We start from the raw sequence: 26,986 nt of genomic DNA, 5'->3' as shown, positions 1-26,986 counted from the left end.
CCAGCTAAGTACCCCTATTTGTCTACTGACCACGAAATCTGGTAGTAAGAAAGCGCAACATATTTAGAGGAGCTCCTGAAAATGCTTCCACTTAATCGATAATTATCACAATCGGTGTACAGCGCAAGCCAGAGTTGTTTTTGCGTCTCTTTGTTCTGCTTTCATCTCCCTCTTCCTTGAACGTTTTCAACACGGCCATTTATGTACTTTTTCGAAACCAATGTGCCAGATTTTTTTTATGAAAGAACGTTCGAACTGCTGTTTACGTTTCGCTGTTTTGCCCTAAATCAGGCCAAGGGTACCTGTGTAGTGACCAATAGGGCAGCGTATGGGCAATGCCAGCCAGGCGTAAATTTGAGAGCCTAGTCTCAAATTACAATATCAAGTCTGCATAAAAGCTTCAGTTCAAAGACGATGGCGAATAGTTTACAGAAAGTCAAAGAGTAAAATGAGCAAAATGACAGCTTATTTATTATCATTAGCTTCTATGACCTATTTGTCATACACTGAGTTCAATTTTGATAACAGTTCTTAGGATGGACGCTTTGGGTAGCTAAAATTACACTATTTGTGATCTGGCCGCAAATCTCGCCGGCACAGAGTTTTCAGTGTTTCGGCCGTATCGTAGAAATAGCCTCTACGGCCGGTAGTCAAGGGACGAAAGATCAAATCCTGAAATGGTCAGGGCTTCAAGCGGTGGCAATGTTTGGAACATATCGCATGGTGGACGGTTGTTTGTGTCTAGAATTCAGCCCGCCCGAAGAAAGGCGAGGGTAGGCGGAGATGGAGAGGACTTAGATCCTCTTCCTCCACAGTTTTCCGGTAGTGGATCGTGGACAGATGTAGGGAAAATTGGCCGTGTATTATTTCCTCTCAAATGTCGTCCAAAGATGGCAATCTTGTGCCTCCGCTGCCAACTTCCTCTACGCTCTCGCAAGCCCATTTTTCACGCTCTTTACCTCCCGTCTCACTCCTCCTCCCACAATAAACACGGTCGAGCTTCGCTCAAGTCATGTCATTTTGGCTGTGTTCCACTGCTCGTCCAACATCTACGGGAACCTTTCGGTGCTGTGGGAATTCTTCAAATTCCACCACGATGCACGAGCCACGGGCGTGAACGCTTTTCCAATTTTTGAGTCAAACGTTTTTTTTTTTTCTTCAGGGGGCATTTTGTTTTATTTCTTATCGCGAAAGTGATACAATACTACAACTATTACTTGTGTATTGATATTTTGCCCTAAATAATGTGCCTGTTATTTTTCCTGAACAATGTTGACAAGTATCGCGAGTGTTTCCAGATTAAATGGTTTATAAAACGTTTGGCCTAACATTTTGGCTGGAAGGCTTAATAGAGGGAAAAACTTGACAAAGAAACATTTTTCCAAGAGGAAGACATACGTTCAGACAGGCGGACCAAAATTTTAGTGTTTAAGTAACCCACGAAAAACTATCGCCTTCGCATTGTAGATTGCAGGAACAAAACAAAGTGTTTTCTAGCTCTTACCTCTACCACCGCCCAGACCTCTCTGAGCATCTTCTCCAGGTTGCTATCTTGGGCGATGGTGTTTAATAGTCCGTAGTGTTTGATGTTGTCCTCTGCTAGCTTCTTTAGCTGTTCTTGCACGGTTCTGTTTCTCAGCTGTACGGTTGTCAGGTAGCTACGAAGAAAGAACAGGTGCCGATAAATTTGACAAAAATTGAATACGTTTTTAGGATGTTCATCAAAGACGCTTCATTGTTCTCGTCAGCACTTTCAAACGCGAAGTGGGATACTTCTCAGAAAACTGGAAAAGATATTGCTAAAGGGGTCATGATGACAAATTCACTTCTAAAGTGCTAGTTTTCGGTAACTAAGTTCCTCGCCAGGCATGAAAAGCGCTTTTTTAATATTTTTTTACACAAAAAGCGCAGCCTAATGTGGTGCAGACGGGAAGTAATAAGGGCCGGACGGAAGATAGTTATCGGAACACAACTAGAAACATACTCATCTATGTTTTGCAGCCCGTTGCATTCAACTGATCCAACCAAGCAGAAAAGCGGAACAATAGGCCCCACAACAATCACCCAGTCGTCTTTTACCGATGGCTCTGGTAGGCAACTCACAATTGCACAAACAAGCCTCTTACGTCATAGAGACATTGGGAGAAATTTATTGCGGTCTCAGCAATATTTGATATAATTTCTTTAACGTCTCCGTTATTTGTTTGAAATTCGCGATAAAACTACTGACATTGCTGTCAGGACAATGAATTGTTTTTAAAGAATTAAATTTGTATTTTATCATCATCACCCCGTTAAATTACCAATGTTGAACTTTTTCAGTCGTCCATTCCAGCGATAGAGCACGCTGCGTATATGCAAAGCGGGAATTCCCTTTGTCAGCAAAAACGTGCAGATTTCGAGAATATGGAATCGGGCCGGTTATTTCTTTGCGAGAACTCAAGTTTTCCACAACTCCCTCGAGGTTCCCATCTGTATCGCGATTACAGCGCACTGCTGAAGCATTGTTAATGACAAAAATTTTCACTGCCTAATTAAAAGAACACCATTGCGCCATGTCAAAGTTGTATAGTTGAGATAGAACAGTATCACTTTCAATGACTGTCTAAATTCCGCTAGCTCTGCAGCCATTCCCGATGCCCGAGAGAAGGTCCTCGTAAGTTTTATTTAAAAGAATTCCTACAAAAGTGCGTGAACTGGAATCGGTGCCCAAGCTTCTTTGGTATAGTGGCGACTTGGCAGTTTATCTGTGCTCTCCAATGCGGCCCATGCTAAATTTTGTCCTAGAAATGCCAAGAGAAGTGATGTTTTGTCCCAGTCATCATCATCAGCAGCCTGTCTAGATCCAATTGAGGAGGCAGACCTCTCCGACTGTCCCCCACCCGCGAGTTCATTTGTAGCTTTTCTTCTCTTGAACCATTCATCCATAGAACGGTTAAGTCAGGAACATCGCCGAATTATTCGGTCCTCTCGAAGTGCCATTTGGTGCCTTTTCCTAACCCTCTTCCGGTTTCAATGCCTCCACGTCCAACCTGTCGCATTTATAACGTTCCTCGTGGCACTACAGCGTCACTGCCTAAAGGCACACTCATTCCATCGACTACTTTGCGCGTCCCTCGGAATTTAATCTGACGTGGGTGTTAGCATCGTGCGCTTGCTCACCGGGCGTCGAACGAGATTCCAGGGCCTGTCGTTTTGTAGGTCTTGGCACGAGCTTGGAACAGGGTCCAGCTTCGTTTGACGGTGCTGGCCCGGATTCTGCCGTACGCGACGACAACGTAGGTGTAGTAGATGTAGTCGCACAGTCCGTCCTTCGGGTACATGACCGGCAGCACCGCGGTACGACCAACGGTGCACACGAGCTCTTTCACTGCGATGTAGGAGACACTATCACGCTGTCTCCGAGTGCGGAGCAATGCTACTAAAATGACACGATTACGACTGTGGCGTGCTTAGCATTTCCTCCTAATATTGTATAAAGGAGGTATGTGTTTGTAATACCTGCGCTCGTTTTTGAAATCCCGTTTATAACACTTCCCCGCTAATACCTTAGGCCTTGAGGATAATGAACATATCAACACGGCCCGTCCTTCTAAACATGGGGTATATTTGAATAAATACAACCCAGAGATCCTGTCTAAAAAACTAAAATCACAGTGGAGATTCCCAACACTTTTGTGTCAGTCTCAGAGTAATGGGAATTGGTTGAGTTTTTAAGCAAGGCGTACGACTTCGTGTACAAATCCAGAAAACGCCCGGTAGCCTCCGTTTGACCATCATTATTTATCCAAGGTCAAGCCAGTGCCTTCTGCGATTTCGCGGTGCCGACGGATCTCGCACCGACGGCGTTTCGGTGGCCTGCTGAAGCAAACGTCGCCTCGTGACTTTGAGCGAGCAGTGCGTCCTGTTTTTCGGCGCAGTCAAATACTTCGAAAATACCCTTGCGAGGGACGCATTCGGCAATGCATGGAACTGGAGCATCTCTTCCCGTGTATTCCCACCTATCCGTGGTATTCGTCCATTTTTCACGTATACGCTTCCGTTTACCAGCATTCTCTTGGTCTCTTTCGCTGTTATCGTTTTTTTTCCGTGCCCAATTAATTTTATTTTAAAGCGGGGCATACTTTGCCGGGGTACCCCCACCGCCAGGACCGTGAAACTCCCTGCATTTCTACAGAAATGCAGATATAGCGGAAGTTCCACCTGCAATGGCTAAAGTACCGTAAGTGGATATAACTGGTTGCGCGAAAATTTGAAAAAAATAAAGAATAAACAAATAAAAGGTTACGGAAAAGGGAGAAACGTGTAACGCTCTGCCTTTCAGCAATAATGTAGCTTTCGCGAAAGTTTTACCTGTAATCGTTATAATAGCATAAAAATGTCGAAAATAGGTCGAATGAAATTCTGAAAAACTAAAAAAAAAAGAAAAATATAATATCAATAGTGAAACTGGCGAACCGTGTAACGCCCTGCCTTTCCTCAATAATGCAGATTTCTGGAAAGTTCCAAATGTAATCGTTATAACACCGTAAATAGAGAGAATTGTTCCGATGAAATCTTGAAAAACTATAAAGACTGATTAAAATATTACGGCGAATGTCAAAACGAAAAACGTATGGCATTTCCACAATAATGCAGATTTCCCGAAAATGTCACCTATAATCTTTATAATAGTGTAAATGGCCATTATTGCCAGAACAATGTTCAAAAACTAAAAATAACAAAATATTAAATTACGGAAACTCGCGAATCGTGTAACAGCCTGCATTTCAACAAAAATGCATATTTCGGGAAAGTTCCAAATTTATTGCAAAAGGGAGTCCTGATGTGCTTGTTGGTACATTATATCGTTTAAAAATAGCGCGGAACGGGACTAAGGAAGAAAGAGAGCGCTTGTGTCGTCGGTTCCTTCCTTAGTCCCGTCCTCCGTTCTATTTTTAAACAATAAAATGTTCCTAATGTAATCGTTATAATAACGTAAATGGAGATAAATTATTGCAGAAAATTTTGAAAAACTGAAATTAAGAAAAATATTAAAAAATTACGAAAATAGAAAAACGTACAATACATGGTGACATTTCCGCAATAATGCAGATTCTCGAAAGTCTCTCCATAATTGTTATAATAGCGTAAATATAATTGGCATGACGAAATTTTGAAAAACGAAGAACACTAAGAAAAATAAATAATTACAGAAACTGGCGTGTCGTGTGACGATGCGCGTTTCTACAACCGTGCAGATTTCGGGAAACTTTTAAACGTCATAATAACGTGATGGAAGGTAATTAGTCTGACGAAATTTTTAAAATCTAAAAATAGGAAAAATATGAAAAAACTACGAAAAATCGCAGAATGTATATAACCCACGGCGTTTGCACAATGCAGATTTTGCGAGTGCTCACATCAAATCGTTATAATAGCCTAAATGGGGATAATTGGTAACACAATATTTTGAAAAACCAAGAACTGGCTGTAAAAAACACACACTCAAGACAAGCGGCAGAATAACGCTACGCATTAGTAGCTCATTCTCTGAATTTCTCCAGAATTTTTCGTTTTCGATATCACCCGGTGTCCATTTATATAATACTCCATTCTTGGATATGCAGTTACGCTTTCGCTATCAACATCATCATCATCATAACCATCATCAGCCTTTGTATGTCAACTACACTTCCAAGGCATATTCCGCAAACTGCAAAATGCTGCTTTCCTGAGCTGAGTCCATAAGCTCTTTACATCGAAAGCAAAGCATGGCCGTCGAGCTAAAAAAGCATTCGTATGGCATCGGCATCTGAGACAGGAGAACACTTCCAGAACCAGATGTATCTGAAGCGCGCTATTGCGCGAGGCTGTCTCAACCACGCACTTAAACTCCGCAACAGTGAAACGCGGCCGACCACGACCGTACTCGTCAGATGAAGTCAGAGAGCGGAAGAAGAACGCGGCCTAGAGGACAGAGCAAAAGCAGGAGGTAGATCGAAACCAATCGAACCCGCAAGACGGGAACATCACGAAGAAAATCGGGTCAGGCAGCATGACGACTTCGGCAAGGCGGGGCGGAAACAGAGCGACCCAGTTTGTTAAACAACTTTGCCGTCCCTTTCCAGAAGAAAATAAGAGAAGGGCGAGAGCTTCATCACACCAAAACATTAGCCGCGCATCTGCTCCTTTCGTTGCAAATGCCGTCAAAAGACGATAGTCTTAATCGGCTTTTGCGAACTAAATGCCTCCCTTCGCTTTCCCGCTCACCTCTCATGTTGTTCCTCTTGCGTCGCACTCCTCCCAAGGTAAAGACGCCAAAGGTTTGCTTAAATCCTTTTAAATTTCCCGCGTCCCACTGCTCCAAACCGGGTGTCTCGATGCGAACGCTGCCGCACGGCGAAGACGCGCGTTAATCGAGGCGCCCTACTTCAACGTTTATAGAGCCGCGTTTCCCTAGTCCACGTGCGTTGCAAGCAGAACGTGGAGCCTATCTAGTGGAACCTTGCGTAACTATTGCCGGTTGATTTCTTAAAATGGCGCCAGAAGCTATAGTGGCGCGGGCGACAGCAGGTGACGGCGGAGAGAATTTTTTTTCTGCAGTTGATGAAGTATTTAATTTCGCAAAAGTCAAGCATGTTTGATTTTTTATAAAGGAACACTGCAAATATCACTTCTGTATTGATTTGTTCTCTCATATTTGCGTAATGTCTTGTTCTTCTTCAACAATGTTGACAAGTATGAACATTACACCGGACATAGACGGGTAGATTTAGCTGTGACTATATAAGAATATTGCGCAGGCATTGTTTTGCTTTGGCCGGGTGGTTGGATCGAGTCACAGACAGACAGACAGACGAAAATTTCTGGGTTTAAGTAGCCCAAGAAAGACTATCATCTTTAAAACAGCGTCAAAGGCGCGTCAAAACCATCGCTAAAAGTGCGTTCAACCTTCGCTGAAAGTGCGTCCGATCGATCTTCAAACCTCCAAAGACCCAACTCGCAAACCGAGAACGAACCCTCGAGATGACGATCTAAACGTATACACCGATACGTGGTTTATAACACCATTGTACTCCTCCTCCTCCTTCGGGATCGATGCAGGTATTGCGCCATCTACAGTCATTCCTTTCGCGATTTTCAAATAATGGTTTTGACACAATAAGAGCCCACTTTCAAGCACCTGCTGCCGTGTGTCCAGAGATCTTATGAGAGCTTTTCGGTCGACCAACCGGTCTATGGGAAAATGCATTAGGTTTTTTTGTCTGGACGCCATCGGTTCCACTAAGAAAGCTGTCGCTTTAAAAACCCATTATTTCTTCTGAAAAATAAGAGTCCACCCTGCTCGTTATGTACATCTTTTCAAAAAACTCTCAAAGCCAATCTAAGGCTTGTCGACCGCAAATAATTCAAAGAATAAGCTTTACGTTTAAATGTGATCAAAATCAACCTCGCCCGGAGTGTAAGCTTGCACGTTGAATTTTTCGGGGGCTTCCGCAAATTCGGCTTGGCCTAGAAATTTTTGCCAAAGACTGTACATCGAGACGTGCTATTGTTTCCGTGCATGCGCGGAAGTGGAGCCAAGGGGTTATATAGTGGCAGCCCACGCCAGGAATGCGTTGCGCAATCAGCTTTGCACAGACCTGCGCGCACTGGGCAGACAAATTTATATAGTGGGCGCGTGTGCCTTCCCGAAGGCTCCTTTCTCCATCCAATCAGCCAATGTTTTAAAGCGAAGCTTTCTTTGCCTGACTAATGGCGTCCGATGTCGCGTCAAAACGCAGTTCAGGAAAGCCAACAGTTTCTGACGATGATCATGATGGTGCGAGAAGGGAAAGATGGTGTACGCGAAGCTTCCTCTGGTCCAAATCCAATGTCTTCAAAGTCCAAAGCCCAAGTCCAAAATCCAAATTGTTACGCCCAAAGCGCACTCCAGGAAAGGCAACTTCCACAATGGGTTTCCAGAAAAGCACATCAAGCGCCTAAAGAAGACGAGTGATCTCTAGTTTACGAAAATTCCGGGCCATCTCCACTAACGTGAAACCTTAAGCATGCAGTGTATAAGAGTACCAAAGATTGTAATTCACCGTCTTGCCACATGGTACACGCTGGTTGCGTGCCGGAGAAGCGCCGGTGGGAGGAGCAATTACGGGCTTGCTGTGGCGGTGGCACCCTCTCTTGCCTTGAACCGGATTTAAGCAATTTGCATGCCCTGTCTGCCCCACTTTAGGGTAGTGGCAGAAGTCAACGTGAGTGCAGTGCCATGCCCGCGCCTCACCCTGTGGGTTCGTCCTCGGTGATCAACGATGCCCCGGCACCATGCAAACATGCCTTTCCTTCCTTCGATCGACCAACCGACCCGATTAGGCCTAGCGTCGAGAGCCGGTTGATATTTCAGTGTAACACAAATCACCCGTCTACAAACACCTTCTACTTGTTCTTGACGATTGCTGGAGCGAATGGGGAGCGCTTCACAAAGCTTAAACCATGTTAGTTTATTTTTAACCGGTCTTATCTATTACACACTTTTTTAGTTCGCGTTACGTTCAAGCTTGAGGCGTTGGAAAATGAGTGTCCTGGAGTTTGAGGGCCTTGACTACATAAGACGGCTACGAGAGGAGACGCCGACAGCCCGAGCTTCTAAGGGGCTTCGCACCTAAAAGACACTTTCCGTGGGCGGACTCCAACCTGGGTCACTCGCGTTATGAAGCCGATGTCCACACGACTGCTCCATTCAGACGCGGTCGAAGCAGTTTGGAGTTTCGCGTTTTAACTATCTTTCTTTTAAGAAAAAGCGTTCGATTTTCTTTCCTTTTCTGTGATACTTTCTTGTTAGTAGCAATTGCGAATGAAGATTACGCACTTGAAAAGATGGCTAGCCTTTGCTGCGTTATCACAATCCCTCTGGCGCGGTTTCGAAAGTTCAGCACCCTCGCCGGCGACGACGATTTCACTCTCCGTCGGGCGAAATGACCCGTAGATCGCTGGACTTTACCATCTACAAATTTACAAGAGAATCGACAAAAGGCAGCGCACCGAGAACCCAGACAGAACGAAGACTTGACACACATGATCACTCTGTGCGTGCGTGGCGTCCCAAAGACGTTTTGTTTCTCCGTGGCAGTCGAACTCACTAGCAGGCCAATGAACTGCTTCAAAAACCTGTCGCAAACGTTCAAACGTTCACCCTGCAGGAGGCGGATTGGCGCCCTGCGACTCGAACACCCCTATCGGCGACGACACACACCTGCCCTTCTCGGATAGAAACTTCGCTGCCTCGACAGGTCACGCCGATGTATCACGCGTGACGAGAACTTTCGATGGGAAAAATTCACACCTGCCGACCATTCCAGGAAGCAACACAGAGGAGGGGGACCTGTGACCAGATGGAGACCACGCGCCCCCTACCGCAATCAAAAGACGACAGTATAAAATGAGGCTAAGCAACAGTCAAAGAATTCTACCACCGGTTCCTACGCCAGGGTACGGGCCGTTCGTTGACGGACAACTCGTAACAGGGTATTTTGTAATAGGGCAATTCGTCACAGTACAATTGATCCCGTAGAGCAGTTCGTCATAAGGTTAATTATCGAAGAACATTTTTTTATAAATGCAAAGTACAATATATTCTAAAAAGGTCATAGAACGTGTCTGTGTAAAACATATAGGTTCAGATGCATCGAAGAAAAAAAATAATCCACCACGGCAGGAGAGGCTGCACCTTCATTGAGCCAATCTTATCATTCAAAAAAGCAAAATGGTACATTACTGAGCCAGCAGCTTCAGAACGCACATTCGAGACTAACAAGACAAAGTTCACCAGTTTATTAGGACTGAACGTGGCGGGGATGTGCTGATACGGGAAAAATTTCGGGGGCCAAGCATATTAGGGGCTCGGGCTATAGGCGTCTAATGTCATCGCCATAACCATCGTCTCATGTAGTCACGGTACTAAAACACCGGGACACTCTCTTACGCGTCGCGTAGAACGTAACGCGTATTAACAAAACCCGGGACATTCGTTTACGCCTCGCGCTGGAACGCTTCGTGAATCGCAACGCGTACTAAAAAAATACTGGTACACTAGTTAACGCCTCGCGCTAGAAGGCTACGCGTTTCAAAGCCAAGAGACTTACAGCAATGCTGTATCCCTCTACCCCCCAAGGGTTTCACTTCTTTTGGCATAAACGCCAAGCCGCCAGGAATACACTTATACACTGAATGCATCGCCCCTTTCCATGTTTCCCGTTAGTGGAGATGCCCCGGGTTTTTTTTATATACCGTGAACCGAAAGACTGAGCAAAGCATCTACTGCATATCTACACGAAGAGAGACCTGCAAAGCGAATATTCTGACTTACGTCTCTAATGTGCGCATTTTTACGCTCAGATTACTACAGCCTTGCTCCATAACCAACCGCGCTTAGCTATCGAAACATTCGTTCAGAAATGAAGGCCAGCGCACGAGGGGATTCATGAATATTCGTTCACGCGTTTTGTCACGAGAGTAGCCTAGATATATGTGTGCAGAGGAAGCGCCGTGGCATTACATTCTCGAACGATCGCCTGTGCACGTCACCGTGTTGACGTCTTCGATGTTTGTATGTCCTCTAAGCTTTTACGGAGCCAAAGTTCGTTGCAACAAACTGTTCCTTGAAGAACCCTCCGTCGTCCTTGGCTACGCCGCAATATGCTCTAAAGCAGCGAAATACCGTAATTACCCGGTTCTAACGCGCCCCCGATTCTAACGCGCACCCCATTTTCCTGGTAAAAAAAAAACGAAAAAACTTGCACCTCCGATTGTAACGCCCACGGAACTTTGTGAGCAAGAAAAACGAATGCGAGAGAAACGGGCGATTTATTTCCCGAAGTAATCTCACTCATCTCACTCGTCGTCGCTCTCCGCTGACCACAACATCTCGTACTCGGTCAACACCACCTAGCTCTAGTTCTAGGTGGTGTTGACTCGGTGCCGTCAAGCACGTTCGCGATGCCACACTTCTGAACGAACGTTCAACCATGGTCGATGGGATCGTGGCCCACGCCTCGCAAGCCCATCCCGCCAGCTTCTCCAGAGGCGCACGCTTCAGCCGACCGCTCGTTTTGAACGCGTGAGAGCCGCTGTTGCCGTTGCTGTTATCAAGCGCGCAAGTGGAACGATTTGACGATTTGTGTGAACGCCGATAGAAAAGCCCAGGCGCCTATGCTTCATGCGTCCGAAAAATTGTTGCTAAAAACTTTGGTGCCATCTTGAGATGGCAATGGCGATGGGTGGGACGAAATTTCCGCTGTTGGGGCAATTTCGGTTTCGTATCCGCTTCTAAGGCGCATGGGATTTTTCGACCTATATTTCTGGAAAAAGTGCGCGTTAGAATCGGGTAAGTACGGTAGCTTCTTTTTTTTTAATAGCAGGAATAAGAGTGCCTCGGGAGGTACTTGCGTTCAAGCATAATGAATGCCGCTTTCGTCACTTTTCACTCTAACCAAAACGGACCGCGCGTTCATTCTGTTAAGGCATCATTATTTGCCTGTTATTATAGATTGCTTTCTTTCCTAAATAAAATTGTGCTCGTCAAACTGCCTTATTCAGAAGTGCCCTATGCGACGATCGGCCCTACAACAAGTTCCCCTATTAAGACTTGCCTTGTTACGAATTGCCTTTCGACGAGTAGTCCTACAGCCGCCTACGACCGTCATCCCACGGAAACCTGAGCTAACGTGCCCTTGTGGGAGAGTAAACCGCATTGTAAATAAAAGTACAGTTTTCGTCTTAGCTGAGTCTTCGCTTCGAGATGCAGCGGTCAGATTCGGGACCCTGCTGCCGGTCGGCGGAGAAGATCGGGGTAGCGAATATACGCCTGGCTCTGATTTTTCTAGCGAAAATGTAATTAAAAATCTTTCAATGTATTGTGGACTAGATCACGTTATTTCATTATTTTTTTTTGCACAGTGACTTCGTAAACGAAAGAGATTTTTAACAAAGCAAGCAAGATGAAAATGTTCCGTGACGGAAGGGTACATTACTGTAAAATATACGGATTGCCAAAGCTCTTCCCACGGTTCTTTGATTGGGGAAAAATTTATGAACCTAAATTATGTAAAAGTATAGGCACTGTTCCATTTTATAGCTGCTGATACCAGCCCGTTGGTAACTGGGCTGCTGCGCCCACGTAAAGCAAGAAGATGATGCACAGTGAAAACGCGTGCTGGCTCCGGCAAAGGAGTTTTACACTAGACTGCGCCGACCATTGGTTAGATTTGATTGATTGTGGGGTTTAACGCGCCGACGCAACGCAGGCGATGAGGCGCGCCGTAGTGGAGGGCTCCGGATTAATTTTGACCACCTGGGGATCTTTATCGTGCGCCGAAATCTCGTACACACGGGCGTTTTTGCTTTTCGCCTCCATCAGAAAAGCGGCCGCCGCGGCCGGGAATCGAACCCGCGACCTCGTGCTCAGCAGCGCAACGCCTTAGCCACTGAGCCACCGCGGCGGGTCATTGGTTAGATTTAACGCATGTCCACTGCTATTGGCGGTGAGACGTTTGAGTGGCGCCCTCTTGCTGTGACGTCAGCTTAGGGACTCGCGCTGTTGTAGTCTGCTACACTCCGCTTGTGAGGAGCACCAGTGCCTGTGCTCCGAATCGCCGGCTGTGATGTGTTAGTGCATTAGAAAGCGTATTTCCAGTAATGAATTTATTTTTGCCAGCTTCTGGTAATTCTGAATAACTTCAAGCTGTGTCCCGCACAAGTTCGCGACACACGAGGAGAGAGAGAAAAACTTTCTTCAGAGCATCGGTGAGACAATCGTCTTTAACTCGTCCTTTCCAGCTTATTTGCAAGGTTCAGTGTTCAGAGCTTCTCGATAAGTATTGAAAATTCGTAGTCTTCCCTACAGTATGTATGAGACGCTCTTATGAAGACTCAACGGTCTAATGCTACGCACTAAGCAGCGGTCCCCTACACGCCCATCACACGGCAGGAAATAAAATGCGGCTGTCTTCTATTTCTTTTGGCTTGTATCAGATGAATGTTTTTTTCTGTGCCCAACGCTTCTATTTTTCTGTACCGCCACAATCGTCTTATTAGGAAGATTGGGAAGATTTTGAAGGCTCACAAAGTTTGTGTGAATATTTTCTTCAGGCTGTACGCATACATACCGTTCTTCACAAATTGGCTTTCGTTACGTCTGCGTGGAAGAAGGTGCATATCAGCAGCGTGCGTTGTTTATTCACATACAAATACAATGAGGAAGTTTAATTGTGCTACGTCACCGCAACACGGCGCAGACAACGTTGTCCAGAGTACTCGAAGGCGGCTTTTGTACCCCGAATTTTTATTCTAACCTTTCACGCGTAACGAACAAATCCTGGCCGACTCTGGATGGCGTGCTATGACCTGAAGAAAATTACTCTTACTCTCTTGTCCTGGGCTCGACCACTAACCAGCTAGATTACACTGTTAAAAAAGTTCTCCTCCTCCTCCTACCCGATGATAATGACGATGATTGATGATTGCTATTGGTTTCCCCTTTGAAGCAGGGTGATGATATGTCATCTTTCCAAAATGAACTAATATACTTATGTTTTACACTCTTGGTAAAGCTTATTAGGCACAAAATACTTTTTTTTCCTGGTACAGGTGGTAACTGTCCTAGGCAATATTCCCCTCTCTGATTTTCGTCCACCAGCATTCTAATCTTCTTTTCGTCCCCTCGACAGCCTTGAAGTTAAGTTCCTCTGTGATACCCTTAAATCCTAGGACTTCTGGAAGCCCAATATTCCCTTCATGTAGATTTGGGTGGATACCCTCACATTCTAACATTGTGTGCCGCATAGTTTCTGTTTCTTTTCCGCAAACTACGCATACCCCATCATTTTGTGAATACTTCCCCACAAAACTCTTAGTTCGCAGGCAACCTGCTCTAGCCTCAAAAAGCAAAGCACTGCCCTGGGACTTATCGTACAAATTTTCCTTTCTGATGTTCAACTTCTCAGCCCTGTACGTCTCTAACGACGTTTTATCTTCCATTTTTTTCCCTCCATTTATTCGTTTCAATCTGCCTTGCCTCTTTTTTGGTTACCTTGGCTGTTTAGGATTCTCCGCTGTTCTTTCCGTATTTCATCGTTAGCCTTCTAGTCTTTCTTAACCACTGCGTGTCCACGCTTTTCAAGTATAGGTACCTAAAAACCTTAGCTGCCCACCTTCGTTGATCTATTGCCATCAACCTCATCTCAAAGCATATTTTACTCTGTGCTTCTCTAACTTCAAATGACGCCCAGCCCATATCTCCCTGAACTACTTCGTTAGCTGTTTTTCCATGCGCGCCTAAGGCCAAACGTCCTACCCTTCTCTGGTTTACTTCAAGGTCTGATAAAACGTCTGATTTTAATCAGAGTACAACATTCGCAAACCTGAGACCCGGAACCAATACTCCTTCCCACATTCCTCTTACTACTTCATATTTGTTATACCCCCACAGAGCCCTATAGCTGCGTTTCGCTTTCGCTTAACCGTAAGTTGGTCCTCGTGAGTTCTTAAGTAGTTATCCCCTTCGTTTATCCACACTCCCAAATATTTATTTATGTTCAAATATTTATGATGTTCAATCTCTCAGCCCTGTACATCTCTAACGACGTTTTAGCTTCCATTTTTTCTCTCCATTTATTCGTTTTAATCTGTCTTGCCCCTTTTTTGTTACCTTGGCTGTTTTGGATTCTCCACTGTTCTTTCCGTATTTCATCGTTAGCCTTCTAGTCTTCCTTAACCACTGCGTGTCCACGCTTTTCAGGTATAGGTACCTAAAAACCTTAGCTGCCCACCTTCGTTGATCTACCTCATCTCAAAACATATTTTACTCTGTGCTTCGAGAACTTCAAACGACGCCCAGCCCATATCTCCCTGTACTGCTTCGTTAGTTGTTTTTCCATGCGCACCTAAGGCCAAACGGCCTGCCGTTCTCTGGTTCACTTCAAGGCCTGATAGAACGTCTGATTTTAAGCAGAGTACAGCACTCGCAAATGTGAGTCCCGGAACCATTACTCCTTTCCACATTCCTCTCACTACTTCATATTTGTTATACCCCCACAGAGCTCTGTGCTTCATTATAGCTGCGTTTCGCTTTCCCTTACCCTTAAGTTGGTCCTCGTTAGTTCTTAAGTAGTTATCCCCTCCGTTTATCCACACTCCCAAATATTTATATCCTTTCACTCTAGGTAATTCGCCTTGCTGGATAGACACTACGTCAGTGGTAGCGCCATTGAAAACCATTATTCCCGATTTTTCTGCACTGAAATTTAACCCGAGGTCGGTGGCTTCCTGGCCGCTAATATTTATTAGCCGCTGCATATCGGTTTGGTTATCAGCTAAAAGAACAATGTCGTCTGCGTATAACATTCCCAGAATATGCTGTTGTATCACTTCGCCTTGCAGCATATGGGTTAGGCTAAACCCTACTTGACTTTCTTCCAGTTTCTTTTCTAACCCTGCCATGTAAAGAATGAATAGTATTGGGCTCAAAGGGCATCCCTGTTTCAGTCCCCGATGAATGTTGACCTGCTGGGCGCATTTCTGTCCTTCCCATGTAAGGTGCACTCTTGTCTTTATAGATTGCTATAAGGAACTGTACTAACTCGTCATCTAATCCCTGGAGTTTCAGCATTCTCCACAGCCGTTCTCTGTTTACGTTGTCATATGCCCCTTTAATGTCCAAGAGCGTAATCCATAGTATTCTATTGTGTGCTTTCGCAATTTCAATGCATTGCGTTATCACGAACACATTGTCATTCAGTCGCCTGTCTTGTCTAAATCCATTCTGCAGTTCCCCAAGTATTTCATTTTCTTCCATCCATGCTTGAATTTCTGATTTTATCGCCTGCATTACGAATCTATACACCACGGACGTTACTGTGAGTGGTCTGTATGAATCAATACTGGCTTTGTCTCCTCTGCCTTTATATATTAAATTCATCCTACTTTCTAACCAGTCCTCTGGGATTTGCTTGGTTTCTATCACCTTATCTATTGCCCTCATAAAGGATTCCTTACATTTAGGTCCAAGCAAGTTTATCAGTTGCATTGGTATTCCGTCCGGGCCCACTGCTGTCTGGGGGGAAACCTTTTGCTCTGCTTTTTTCCAATGAAGGTTGCTCAAACTTATTTCCCTTTCCGCAGTCTTTTGTGGCGCTGATGTTATCGGTGCAGGTTTCCCTACCACTATTGTCCTAAACTTCTTACTAATCACTCGATGAATATGCGCCAACGCGTGCTCTCCTTCTAAATGTTCCCCCTCCTCATCAATCAGGAATTTTTGATGGTTATCGTTTTTTGAGCTTAGTGATTTTACATGGTTCCAAAACTTCTTGGATGCGCTTTTGTCCTTCTTCCGTATTTCTGCCATCCATTGTTCGCTTTTCTGCTTGATCTTCGCTTGCACCATTTTCTGCACTTCTAGTTTTTTCCCATGGTAGACATCCCACTTTTCCTTCACTACCTCCGGTTCCATACTAGTTCTTTTTGCTTCTCTATGTTCTCTCGACGCCTTTCTTCGCTGGTCGATAGCCTCTTTTATTTCCTTATTCCACCAGCTTCTCGGCTTTCTCTTCCCTTTCCATCGGTTTCGTTCCTTTTCTTCATTAATCTTACCCTTTATGAACGCAATTATTTCATCGTAATCCCAATTTTTGCCTGGGTATTTATTGATTTCATCTTCCAATTTATCAGCGATGATCTTTAACTGCTCATTATTCAAATTAGTTCCTCCTATTGTACCTATTTCTACATTTGTCCGGGTTGCGCCTCCAAAGTGCAAGCTAAGCCGCTTGTGGTCGCTTCCTAAGCTGTCTGTTCCATTTTCATCTATACTCATTTCCCGCAACCTTCCGTGTACTGTCTCGGATACTAAACTGTAGTCTATGCTGGACTGTCTGTTACCGCTTTCCCACGTTATTTGTCCGTCACACTTGCTTTCCGTGTTTACTATTACAAGCCGGTTTTCCTGACATACCGTATTTACCCGATTCTAACGCGCACTTTTTTTACGATAAAATAGGCCAAAAAATCGCATGCGCGTTAGAATCGGATACAAAACCGAAACTGCCGAAACAGCGGAAATTTCGTCCCACCCATCGCCATCGCCATCTCAAGATGGCGCCAAAGCTTCTAGCAACGATTTTTCGGACGCAGCAAGCCCAGGCGCCTAGGCTTTTCTATCGGCGTTCACACAAATCGTTTCACTTGCGCGCTTGATAACAGCATTGGCAGCAGCGGCTCCCACGCGTTCAAAACGAGCGGTTGGCTGAAGCGTGCACCTCTGGAGAAGCTCTCGGGATGGGCGTGCGAGGCGTGGTCCATGATCCGATAGACCATGGTTGAACGTTCGTTCAGAAGTGTGGCATCGCGAATGCGCTTGAAAGCACCGAGGCCGAGATGTGGTCAGCGGAGAGCGACGAGGAGCGAGATGAGTGAGGTTACTTCGGAAATAAATCGTCCGTTTCTCTCGCATTCGTTTGTCTGGGTCACAAAGTCCCGTGCGCGTTACAATCGAAGGTGCAAGTTTTTTCGGTTTTTTTGCCAGGAAAACCGGGTGCGCGTTAGAATCGGGGGCGCGTTAGAATCGGATAAATACGGTAGATCTATCACTAGAGAACCGTTGTGGTCTGTGTATCCATCAAAACCTTCTATATGGGCATTCATATCTCCAACTATGATTATTTTGCCCGAATCTTTGAACTCGTTTATATCTCTTCTCAAACAGTTTACCATTTCCTCATTCTCCTCCCTAGCACTACTTCCGGTCCACAGATACACCACTCCTAACCAGGGTGTCGAACCGGAACCGGAACCGAACCGAAAACCGGAACCGAACCCGAATTTTTGCCCAGAACCGGAACTGAACCGGAACCGTATTTTTTCCGCCATTTTGGAACTGAACCCGAACCGGAACAAATTGAAGGAACCGTTCCGAACCGGTTCCGGGGCCTCAAAACTGTGATTTCTAGTTTTCCATCCCGGAACCCTACCTTGCATCCGAAGATATTTTTACCATTCGCCAGACGCCACCACGCAATATTTTGCATAGTCTGCAGTTACCAAGGCCCATAAGGTTCTCATCTTATTATTACCCCAAATTTATGTATAGTCCGTATACACTATTAGTTTGCTTTAGGTATTGCCCATCTCCCCAAATTATCTTTTTGCATTTACAATAACTTAAGTTAGAACGCATATTCCGTGGCAACATATCATGGGGTATTCTTTATGGTTTCTATCTGCAGTGTGTTTAAAATTGTGGGAAGTTTTCACGTTGTTAATTCGAATCCATCCGTGTCCGCTTGTGAAGGCCTTCAGGGACACCATCAACAATAAATCCGTATCTTATACTTATTTTAGTTTGAGGGGGCACTTATATAAAAACAGCACTGAGACACAAACGCTCAAAGTTCTCTACGTCACCATCACTTTTTCTTGTATAGTGCCGTTGTGTCCTTTGGTTACTGCCCTAGTAGAACATGAGAATTGAAAAAAAAAAAAAAATATGGGCCTTCTCATTTTCACTTTTAGAGTAAATGCGATAGCATTTCGATGCACGAATTTAAGTCGATTAACGCGGATTAGCGGGTAGACTACGGTGGTTTAGTGAGATGAGTGAATGAACTAATGTGAATTAGTGGGGCTGCGGGGTTGATTAATATGGATTAGAGGAATTAGCGGGTCACTTAAGGCGGATTAGAGGGTTGGACCAAGCATGATATATTTGGGGTCCTTTGCATTTTTAAATTTTCCGGCGCTCTCTTTCTCGACCAATCAGGAAATTTAGTTACGCACAAAATAGCCGGAAAGTTATGTCTCGATAACCTGAATGCTATAAAAGGCCTTTTTTTGTGTACGTGTTACGCTCTCATGTTAATTCTCGCGTAAGATTTACATCTCGCAATGAAGTCAAAAACTAATTGCCTAATGCATGTCTTATATTCACCAAAAGGTTCTCAAAATGTGTATATATATCAGGTAAGGCTAGGAAGCAACTAAACTGAAAGAGAAAAAAAAGGAACGATCAACTGGTTTGATGCGAAAGACACCCGGTAGCATTCTCCGATACCTTCTCTTTCTTTGGGCTACCGTTCTGCAGCCTTCCACAGATGTAGCATCTCAACCCCCAAACACAGCCCCTTCCAAGCTGAGGAAGAGGCGATAGCACGTGTGCTTAGCCAAAGGGCCGCCAAAAGTCTAATAACAAACTCTTATCAGGCGTGCCGCAACTTTGCCAATAGTCTATTGCATGTTACAACACTTGGAATGAACAAGCAGAGACCATCAACGAGACCAGCCAGGATTGTATCGGCACCAGCTCATAATTGCATCGCCGCCAGGCAAGATCACCAACCTCGTGGCTGGACATTTGGCCCGCTTAGCCAGCGCTGATGAAGCCGAGCTCGAGCGCATGCATCCTGTATACATACTAGGAAATTAATTAGCACTATAGGCTCTCCCTTAGAATGTATTCCTTCCCGCACAAATCGCTAGCGAATAACCAGGAAAGATTATTCCCTGCACTGCGGATTAATACCTTCCCACACATCACCAGTCTTCCCCTCTTTGACCGGACACAATTCTCTCCATTTCGTCGCTTCTGTGGGGAGCCTGGGAACCTCATACACACAGTAGGCGGCTGCGACAAGTCCACCCTAGATCCACCCAACATACACGTTTCCATAGAGATTTGGGAAAAAGCCTTGGCCAGCTCCGGCCTGGAAGATCAGTTTCTCTTGATGGAAACGACTGTCGACTCTACCCCTTGAATGAGGACGCCTCTCTGAAACTTTTCCTCGATTTATTTAAAGTTCATTTTCCCTCTCTCTGCGAGGGATAATTACTGCTGCTTGTGACTTCACTCAGCTATTATCTTTCGTAGAGCCCAACCGCTCTCACCTGTCGCTGAAGTGCCATTTAGCAAGTTCCTATCTCCGGTGGTTCCCTATCCAATGCCGTCCTGTACACGGCGTCCAATGAGTCATTAAAGCCGTTCTTTCTTTCTAACTGGTGCGTTAGCATATGAAAGATGAGCAGAAGGAAATCGCTTTAAACGCCACCAGCCACGCTTGACAGTCGTAGGTTGATGCCGACGCAGGACTGTTTTTAACTTCTAGCAGTGCTAATGATTTAGTGTTAAAGCTAAAGCGCCGTTGAAACAAGGGGTACATGAAAAGCGTAGCAGACCAATCAATTTATTTAAATGCAAAATTATTTGGCTCATTGTGCGAAAACGGGGGTGCATGCATGCGTGCGTGCCTAGACATTTGGTGGAACCAAAAAAGATGTTGGGCGCTCAGGCTCTCCTGCGCGCCAAAAAGACTTCCCGCTCGCCAGTAAACTACCTGCCTGCCTGGCTGCCTGCCAGGCAGGCGATTAATGCGAGGATGCGTGATTTCGGGACGAGGGGCGGCCCGCCACGAGAAGCCCGGGCGGAGGGGGGAGGCGGCGGAGACGCAAAATACTGTGCCATGGCGACACTCCAGGGTACAAAAAAATTTCTGCAGAAATTCAAACAATCATCTACTATTGCGTAGCATTCCTATACCGCTTGTCCTAAGTGTGAGTTTCTACAGCCAATTTTTTGGTATTTATAAATCCTGTGCGACCAATTATCTCAATTGACGCTGTTATAATTACAAATGGAATATTCGCGAAATCTCCAATATTGTGGAAGTGCAGGCAGTTTTACGGTTTCCCAGTTTCCTTAATTGCTTAATATTTTTCTTATTTTGTAGTTTTTTCAAAATTTCGTTCGACCAATTATTATAACGATTACATTTGTAACTCGCGAAATCTGCCTTATTGTGGAAATGCAGGGTGTTATAGGGTACGCCAGTTTCCGCAACTATTTTGAATTTTTTAGTTTGTGCATATATAAATTTTGTTCGACTAATTATCTCCATTTACCCTATATAACGATTACAGGTGGAAATTTCCCGAAATCTTCATTATTGTGGAAATGCAGTGTGTCACACGGTTGGCCAGTTTCCGTGATTACTTTTTTTATTTTTTAGTTTTTCATAAATTTTGTGCGACCAGTTATCTCCATTTACGCTATTATAGCGATTACAGGTGGAACTCCCGCGAAATCGGTATTTTTGTGGAAATGAAGGGGGTTACACGGTCCTTGCTGTGGGGAAAGAATGGTACGCATTAAAACGATTGTGGACGGACGGGTCGTCTGCTTAGTAGGACGGGGAGGCTGCCCATTACCAGAAGATTCTTGCAAAGATGCACCGAGGGGGAGGCGTCGGAGGCACCCGTGTGCTGCCCACAGGTCAGGAGGCTAACTGTTTGCCTTCCAGGAGACTGTGGCGAGAAGGCATTATTTGGAGACGATGTGCGGCCCGTAACTTGTCAGCGAAGGGAGTGGATCACTTGGCTGCACAGTGGTTACGTAGAGCCATGCGTTAGAGCGCAGCCCTTAAGCACCCGTTCCTGTGGTTTCGCGTAGTCCCTCAGTTTTGGACTCGTTGTAAACGAGAGAACGAAGACGCCACCGAAGATAGAGCTGGGAGGAAAACGGAGGTTGTAAGTATGACGAAAGTGTAAGGGGGAGGGTGTAATTCCGTGACCGGGCGAGACGTGCTTCACAGTGGCGACCCCTTACGAGATAACGACAGAGTATGCCGCGCGCCGTCGTGCATTAGCTGATGACGCGATCACTTCCTGAGGCACAGCATCTATGCGCCGTCGCCGAGAAGACTACAGTTCGCGCTGCATTCAAATTTCGCATTAGTGAGTGTCGTAATCGTCCGTCATTTTCTTCCTCAAGAAAAGAACTGCGGGGTATAAAACTGCAGTGTTATGATCCAAGAATAAATTAAATTAAATTATAAAAATGAAAGAAACTAAATCAATAAAAATAAACTTGCGGCCATAAAAAGCAGGGATTTCAAATTCATACAAATACGCAGTCTTATGTGTCCGAGCGAATTTTTCATTTCGCTTCAGTTAATGTTGTAATCGTGGACCTACTATAGAAAACATTTTGCAGTACATTTTACAGTTAAAGGAACTCTTCAACACTTTAGATCAACGCTCTCACTCTTATCTTCGCATCTGGAAGCACTGCAAAAGTTATAGCTATTGCCAGCACAGAGGAGCAGTGCTCGTCCGAGCACATACGCCTTCCGTTTCTGCTTCGCTGTTGTGGATTCATTTTAAGTGCGAAGCACTTCTTAAGCGACCCTGAACCTGCGTCCACCGGCGATGTCCGCATAGCATACCCACGTGGGGGATTGGCCAGGAATCTCCTCGTCTTCCTTGGCAACGGGGGGAGATGGGGATTGGCCAGGAATCTCCTCGTCTTCCTTGGCAACGGGGAGAGATGGGCGCGCGCTGCCTGGCTGCTGACATGGCACATACCCACGTGGGGGATTGGCCAGGAATCGGGCGTGAGAAGGGCTAATGCACCCGCTTAAAGGAGTACTGACACGAAATTTCAAAGCTGAGATCCGCTCTAGCAATCAATTGGCGATGTCCGTATAGCATACCCACGTGGGGGATTGGCCAGGAATCTCCTCGTCTTCCTTGGAAACGGGGGGAGATGGGCGCGCGCTGCCTGGCCGCTGACATGGCACATACCCACGTGGGGGATTGGCCAGGAATCGGGCGTGAGAAGGGCTAATGCACCCGCTTAAAGGAGTACTGACACGAAATTTCAAAGCTGAGATCCGCTCTAGCAATCAAGTACAACGACAACACAAATAGGTGTCTGTGAATAAATGCATCATTCCTTCTTTGTAGTTGTGTGTGTGATCTCTCTTTCGCGAACATTACCGAACCGTGCAAATTCAACTCGTGCATTCGCACTTTCACATTCTTCCCCTCGGGGAAATGCGGGGAATTTTAATGTCGCAACTTGAGGAAAGCCGGCATATAGCCGCTACATGGCTGTAATGACGTCATTCCAGCGGTAGAAGAACGCCAAGACTTGAGAAGAGGAGGAGGAGGAATAACATTTATTGTTAAAGAAAAGGGGAGGGGGAAATAAGAGTGGGTGGTGGCCTCAGTCCAGGCCGCCTTCAGGCTCCGCAGCAGCCCTCGCCCGGGAGATCAGGTACTCCTGATCCTCGAGCTGGAAGCTGGTCAGCCTGTGCTCCCATTGCTCCAATGTAGGTGATGGAATTGGGTTGGGTTTTTGGCGCACTCCCATACGAGGTGATAGGTGGTGTTTGGTGTATTGCATGTTGTGCAGTTGTAGGAAAAAACAGTTGGTGAAATATGATGCATAATTGCCATGTTGTAGTAAGTCTGTGTTTGGATTCTGCGCTAGATTCGAGAGTCTTGTGTATTGAGTGATGGGTGACGAGGAGGGTAAAGGAGGCGCTCCCGGCGATAATGATATAAGATGTCCGTGTATTTTTTTGGGACTGACTGGCTGGGCGAGGCGACTGGAGGTGTGTCGTCGGCCTCCCTTTGAAATGCCCGGTGTAAAATGTCGCGGGCAGCGGCGTGAGCCACCTCATTCCCCGGGAGGGAGGCATGACCAGGCGTCCAAACAATGTGAATGGTCGGGAGAGTTTTGACGTGTTTTAGAAGTGTTAGCGCATGCAGAGATATTCGTCCTGATAGGTAATGCCGGCACGCCTGTTGAGAGTCAGTAATGACTGTAATAATTTGCTTTTTACGTCCAACTACGCCCTAAGGAACACTCTAAAATAGATGCCCTAATTCGGAAATCGTATAAGCTGGCCCTGATCTTCCCGTTTTTACACCTACAGACTTTGGAAGAGAGAAAAATATTTCAAGCAAGTTTGTAAGTTATCTGATGGGTACTTTTCTGAGTTATCTGAGCAGTACTTTTTGTCTGAGGGACTTTCCGACTCCCTGATCTAAGTACTGGATGTGTTGGTTGACTACTTTCTGCAAGCATTTAAGATTTCGAACAAAGTTGAAAAAAGTGTTGCAGGATTGCTTATTTTTGGCCAAAACAAAATATTTGCACAAAAAAACCTACATTATGGCTTCGTTTTTGACAAGGAAACCTGACAAGGAAACGAAAACCCAGCACAAAAAAATGAACAGAAAAAAACACGCTTGCTTTTTTTTTTCTCCGAACCCGTTCGAACCCGTTTGAACCGGTTCGAACCGGTTCGAACCGGAACGGAATGGTGCGCCGGAACTGAACCCGAACCGAACCCGAAAAGCTTGAACCCGAACCCGAACCGAACCCGAAAAAATTCCGGTTCGACACCCTGCTCCTAACCATGTATTTTTCCCCTCTATGGTACCTCCAACCCATAGATGCTCTTTACAGCTTTCGTGCACTCTCTGCCAGTCGGTCCCTTGTTTAATGAGCATGCCAACACTTCCCCCTTTCTTCATTCCTGTGGTACTGTTGCAACCTTCCCCGACATAATTGTCTATGACAGGTGGGGCTTCTAGGTCTCGGAGGTGAGTCTCGACTAAAGCGTACACGTCTATTCCTTCCCGTTCAAGTTGCTTTTGAATTTCCACCCACTTATCAGGTTTTCTGCCTCCCGGCATATTTATGTAGCTTATTAAATATTTATTGCATTTGTTTTTCCCTTTCCGCTTACGGGGTCTATTTTTTTCTTTTACAAAATTGTTCGCTTCATTGTTTCCACTTAAATCGCTTCTGTCAACGTTCTCAGTTACGTCTGTAGGTTCTCCGTTTAGCTCTAGGCCTGGATGCCTCCCAGCGTTGAGTGTGTATGTGTCCCTTGCTTCCCCTTTGTCTCCTAGTTTGCCTTCCTTAGCTGCGCGGGGCCCCCTAAAAAAGCTACCGCTCTCCCACCTAAGCGCCACCCCACCTTGTTTCCTAGCCTGGGGCTGAAGTGAATCCCGTCCCACTGAAAAGCTTGCCTATGTCCGATGCTGCCCACTACCCTGTTCACGTCTATCACTTCAAGCCCAAGATCCCGGCCGCACCTCACGATCTCGCTGTTAGCAGCGAGTACTGCCCGTTCGGTGTGCACGCCCTGCTTCATCACCTCCAGCACGGTGCAGACTGCAATGAGCACATTTGGGGCCGTCGCCCGCAGGTCCTTTACCCCCTTCGCTATCTCCTGGCCAAGATTTCCCTCCTCTCCCTTTAGAGCATCGTTAAGCCCCACGGCAATCACCACAAGGTTTCTAGATTTACTAGACAAGGCCAGCTGCCCCTTCGTTCCAGTCATCACCGTCTGCATCGTTTGACCTGGGAAACACCCTACGTTCACGCGCTCATCCCCCTTTACTCTTTCCACTATGGCAGCGCTCTCCTCTTCATGTTAGAGTCACCCGCAATGATTACCACGCTATCATCTGCCACGTGCCGCTCTGTATTGTTACCCTGCTTATCGACTGGTTTTGCTGGCCTATCTTGCAGCGCGTGGGAATAGCTGTTGCCTTTCGTTGCTTCCGCCCCCGGTGTCACCTCGGTGCATGCCTCCGTTTCGCTGCATGAGCTGAGGTGTTCGTCATTCGTTGGCGAAATGACGCTCCTTTCTAGCTTCCTCTCAGCCGCCTCTAACTTTCCCTCAACGGCCCTCCGTTCATCGCGTTCGTTACATAGCACTGCCTCCAGTTCTGCAGCCCGCTTAGCAAACCCCGAGTTATCCGCTTCTACGCGTTTTAGCAACGACACCTTTACGCCTAACCGACACGTACCTGCCCCTTCGTCTGCCTCACCGCCATCCCGCTGAAACTCCTCTGCGTTTACCTGCCGCGGACAGCTACCACACTGTACCAGCTTTCTACGCGTCATCTCGGCTGAAAACCCCGACACAACGAGAAAGAACCGTGCAGGTAAATACTCAGCTTCGACTGTCATTCGCTGTCTCTGCCGTTTCGCTGTCCTTTACTGTAGAAACACGCTGTTGTCGGAGCACCAGAAAAGCACGTCCGAACAGGTCGACTGCGCACTGCGCATCTCGCCATTCTCCCCATCTTCCTCCTCCTCTCCCTCCTCCTCAGGGGTGCACTTTTACTATACGCATATCTAAATATTGAAAACATGTGGCTCTGGGAAATGTACCGAAATATCCTTCCACGTCTGAAAAAACAGTGTTACCGTATTTTTACCGTACACGTGAAGTGGTTTTGCTCAATAACCCTCCACACTGATTAGAAGCCTGATATAAAGTCAGCACGCGCCTATACACAGAGTAGGTTATTTGGAACTCAACCTACCGTTTTCGCGGCCCGTAATGCGTCTCGGCATACTTTGATGCAGTCACCACATAAGTGATGTGATACAATATTTTCGAGATTTCGGTAAGGATGCGAAAACTGTTTTACTTTACATACCATTAAATTCCTTCTGCCAAAGCCGAGAGACCCGGAGGGCTGGAATTTGTTCTGGTCTTTCATTTTAGCTTATGTAGGTTATGAGCATCTGGCTGTTGCCTTTGTTCCAAATATTGCTGAATACAGAAGCTGACGCCTAGCTCCGACTCTTCGCGCTCCGCACAGGACCGGCTTCGCAAGGAAATGGGGCGACGCCGGCAATGTTTCATCTGCAGCGGTATCTGTACTGTACTTCAAATCACGCCTTGAGCTAGTGTATGCTATTTTAAGTCTAATATTATGATAAAAAGTTACGCACACGCATAATCTGGTGCAGACAAGCATCAAAAGTCAACCGAGCATAAAGAAACAGCAGGGAGAGCGAGCGCGAGTGAAGCAGACGACAAATGCTAGAATCCCTCAGCCGACGTCACGGAGGCACGCTTCGCAGCGCCACCCGTGGTCGCGCTCACCGCCAATAGGACACTCCAACGCGGAATTTTCAGAGACCTGCTGCGTCAGCTGTTGCTAACTGCACAGCTTCGTACAAGTTTTTTTTTATTTAGATTCCCCAGATAAAAACGCTTGTGCTTATTTAGGCTACTTCGTTCACTACGTAAAATTCAAGCGCAGTGTGAGGCATTCACGCTGATCGTGTTTTTAGAACTGGCGCAACTGTCAGCTGCGCCAAGAATAGCGTGATAACGAACAGCACCCTTAAACTGCTACTTTTCAGTCC

General features: G+C 45.9%; 1 protein-coding gene across 1 annotated transcript in view; it reads right to left on the bottom strand.

Annotated features, from left to right (window-relative positions):
• LOC144148546 (uncharacterized) overlaps nt 1-26,986 on the bottom strand; it is a 49,720-nt gene that overhangs the window by 16,509 nt on the left and 6,225 nt on the right. Inside the window, exons 3-4 of the mRNA XM_077680066.1 lie at nt 3,163-3,370; nt 1,505-1,658 (exon numbers count right to left, since the gene is read on the bottom strand). Coding sequence (XP_077536192.1) covers nt 1,505-1,658; nt 3,163-3,370 — 362 coding nt within the window. The remainder of the gene's footprint in view (nt 1-1,504; nt 1,659-3,162; nt 3,371-26,986) is intronic.

This window comes from Haemaphysalis longicornis, unplaced genomic scaffold (genome assembly GCF_048455015.1).
Source record: "Haemaphysalis longicornis isolate Haplotype H1 unplaced genomic scaffold, Haemaphysalis longicornis Haplotype H1 scaffold_8, whole genome shotgun sequence".
Classification (NCBI taxonomy): domain Eukaryota; kingdom Metazoa; phylum Arthropoda; class Arachnida; order Ixodida; family Ixodidae; genus Haemaphysalis; species Haemaphysalis longicornis.
Note: the sequence above shows the minus strand (reverse complement) of the source record. Positions and strands in the feature narration are given on the sequence as shown.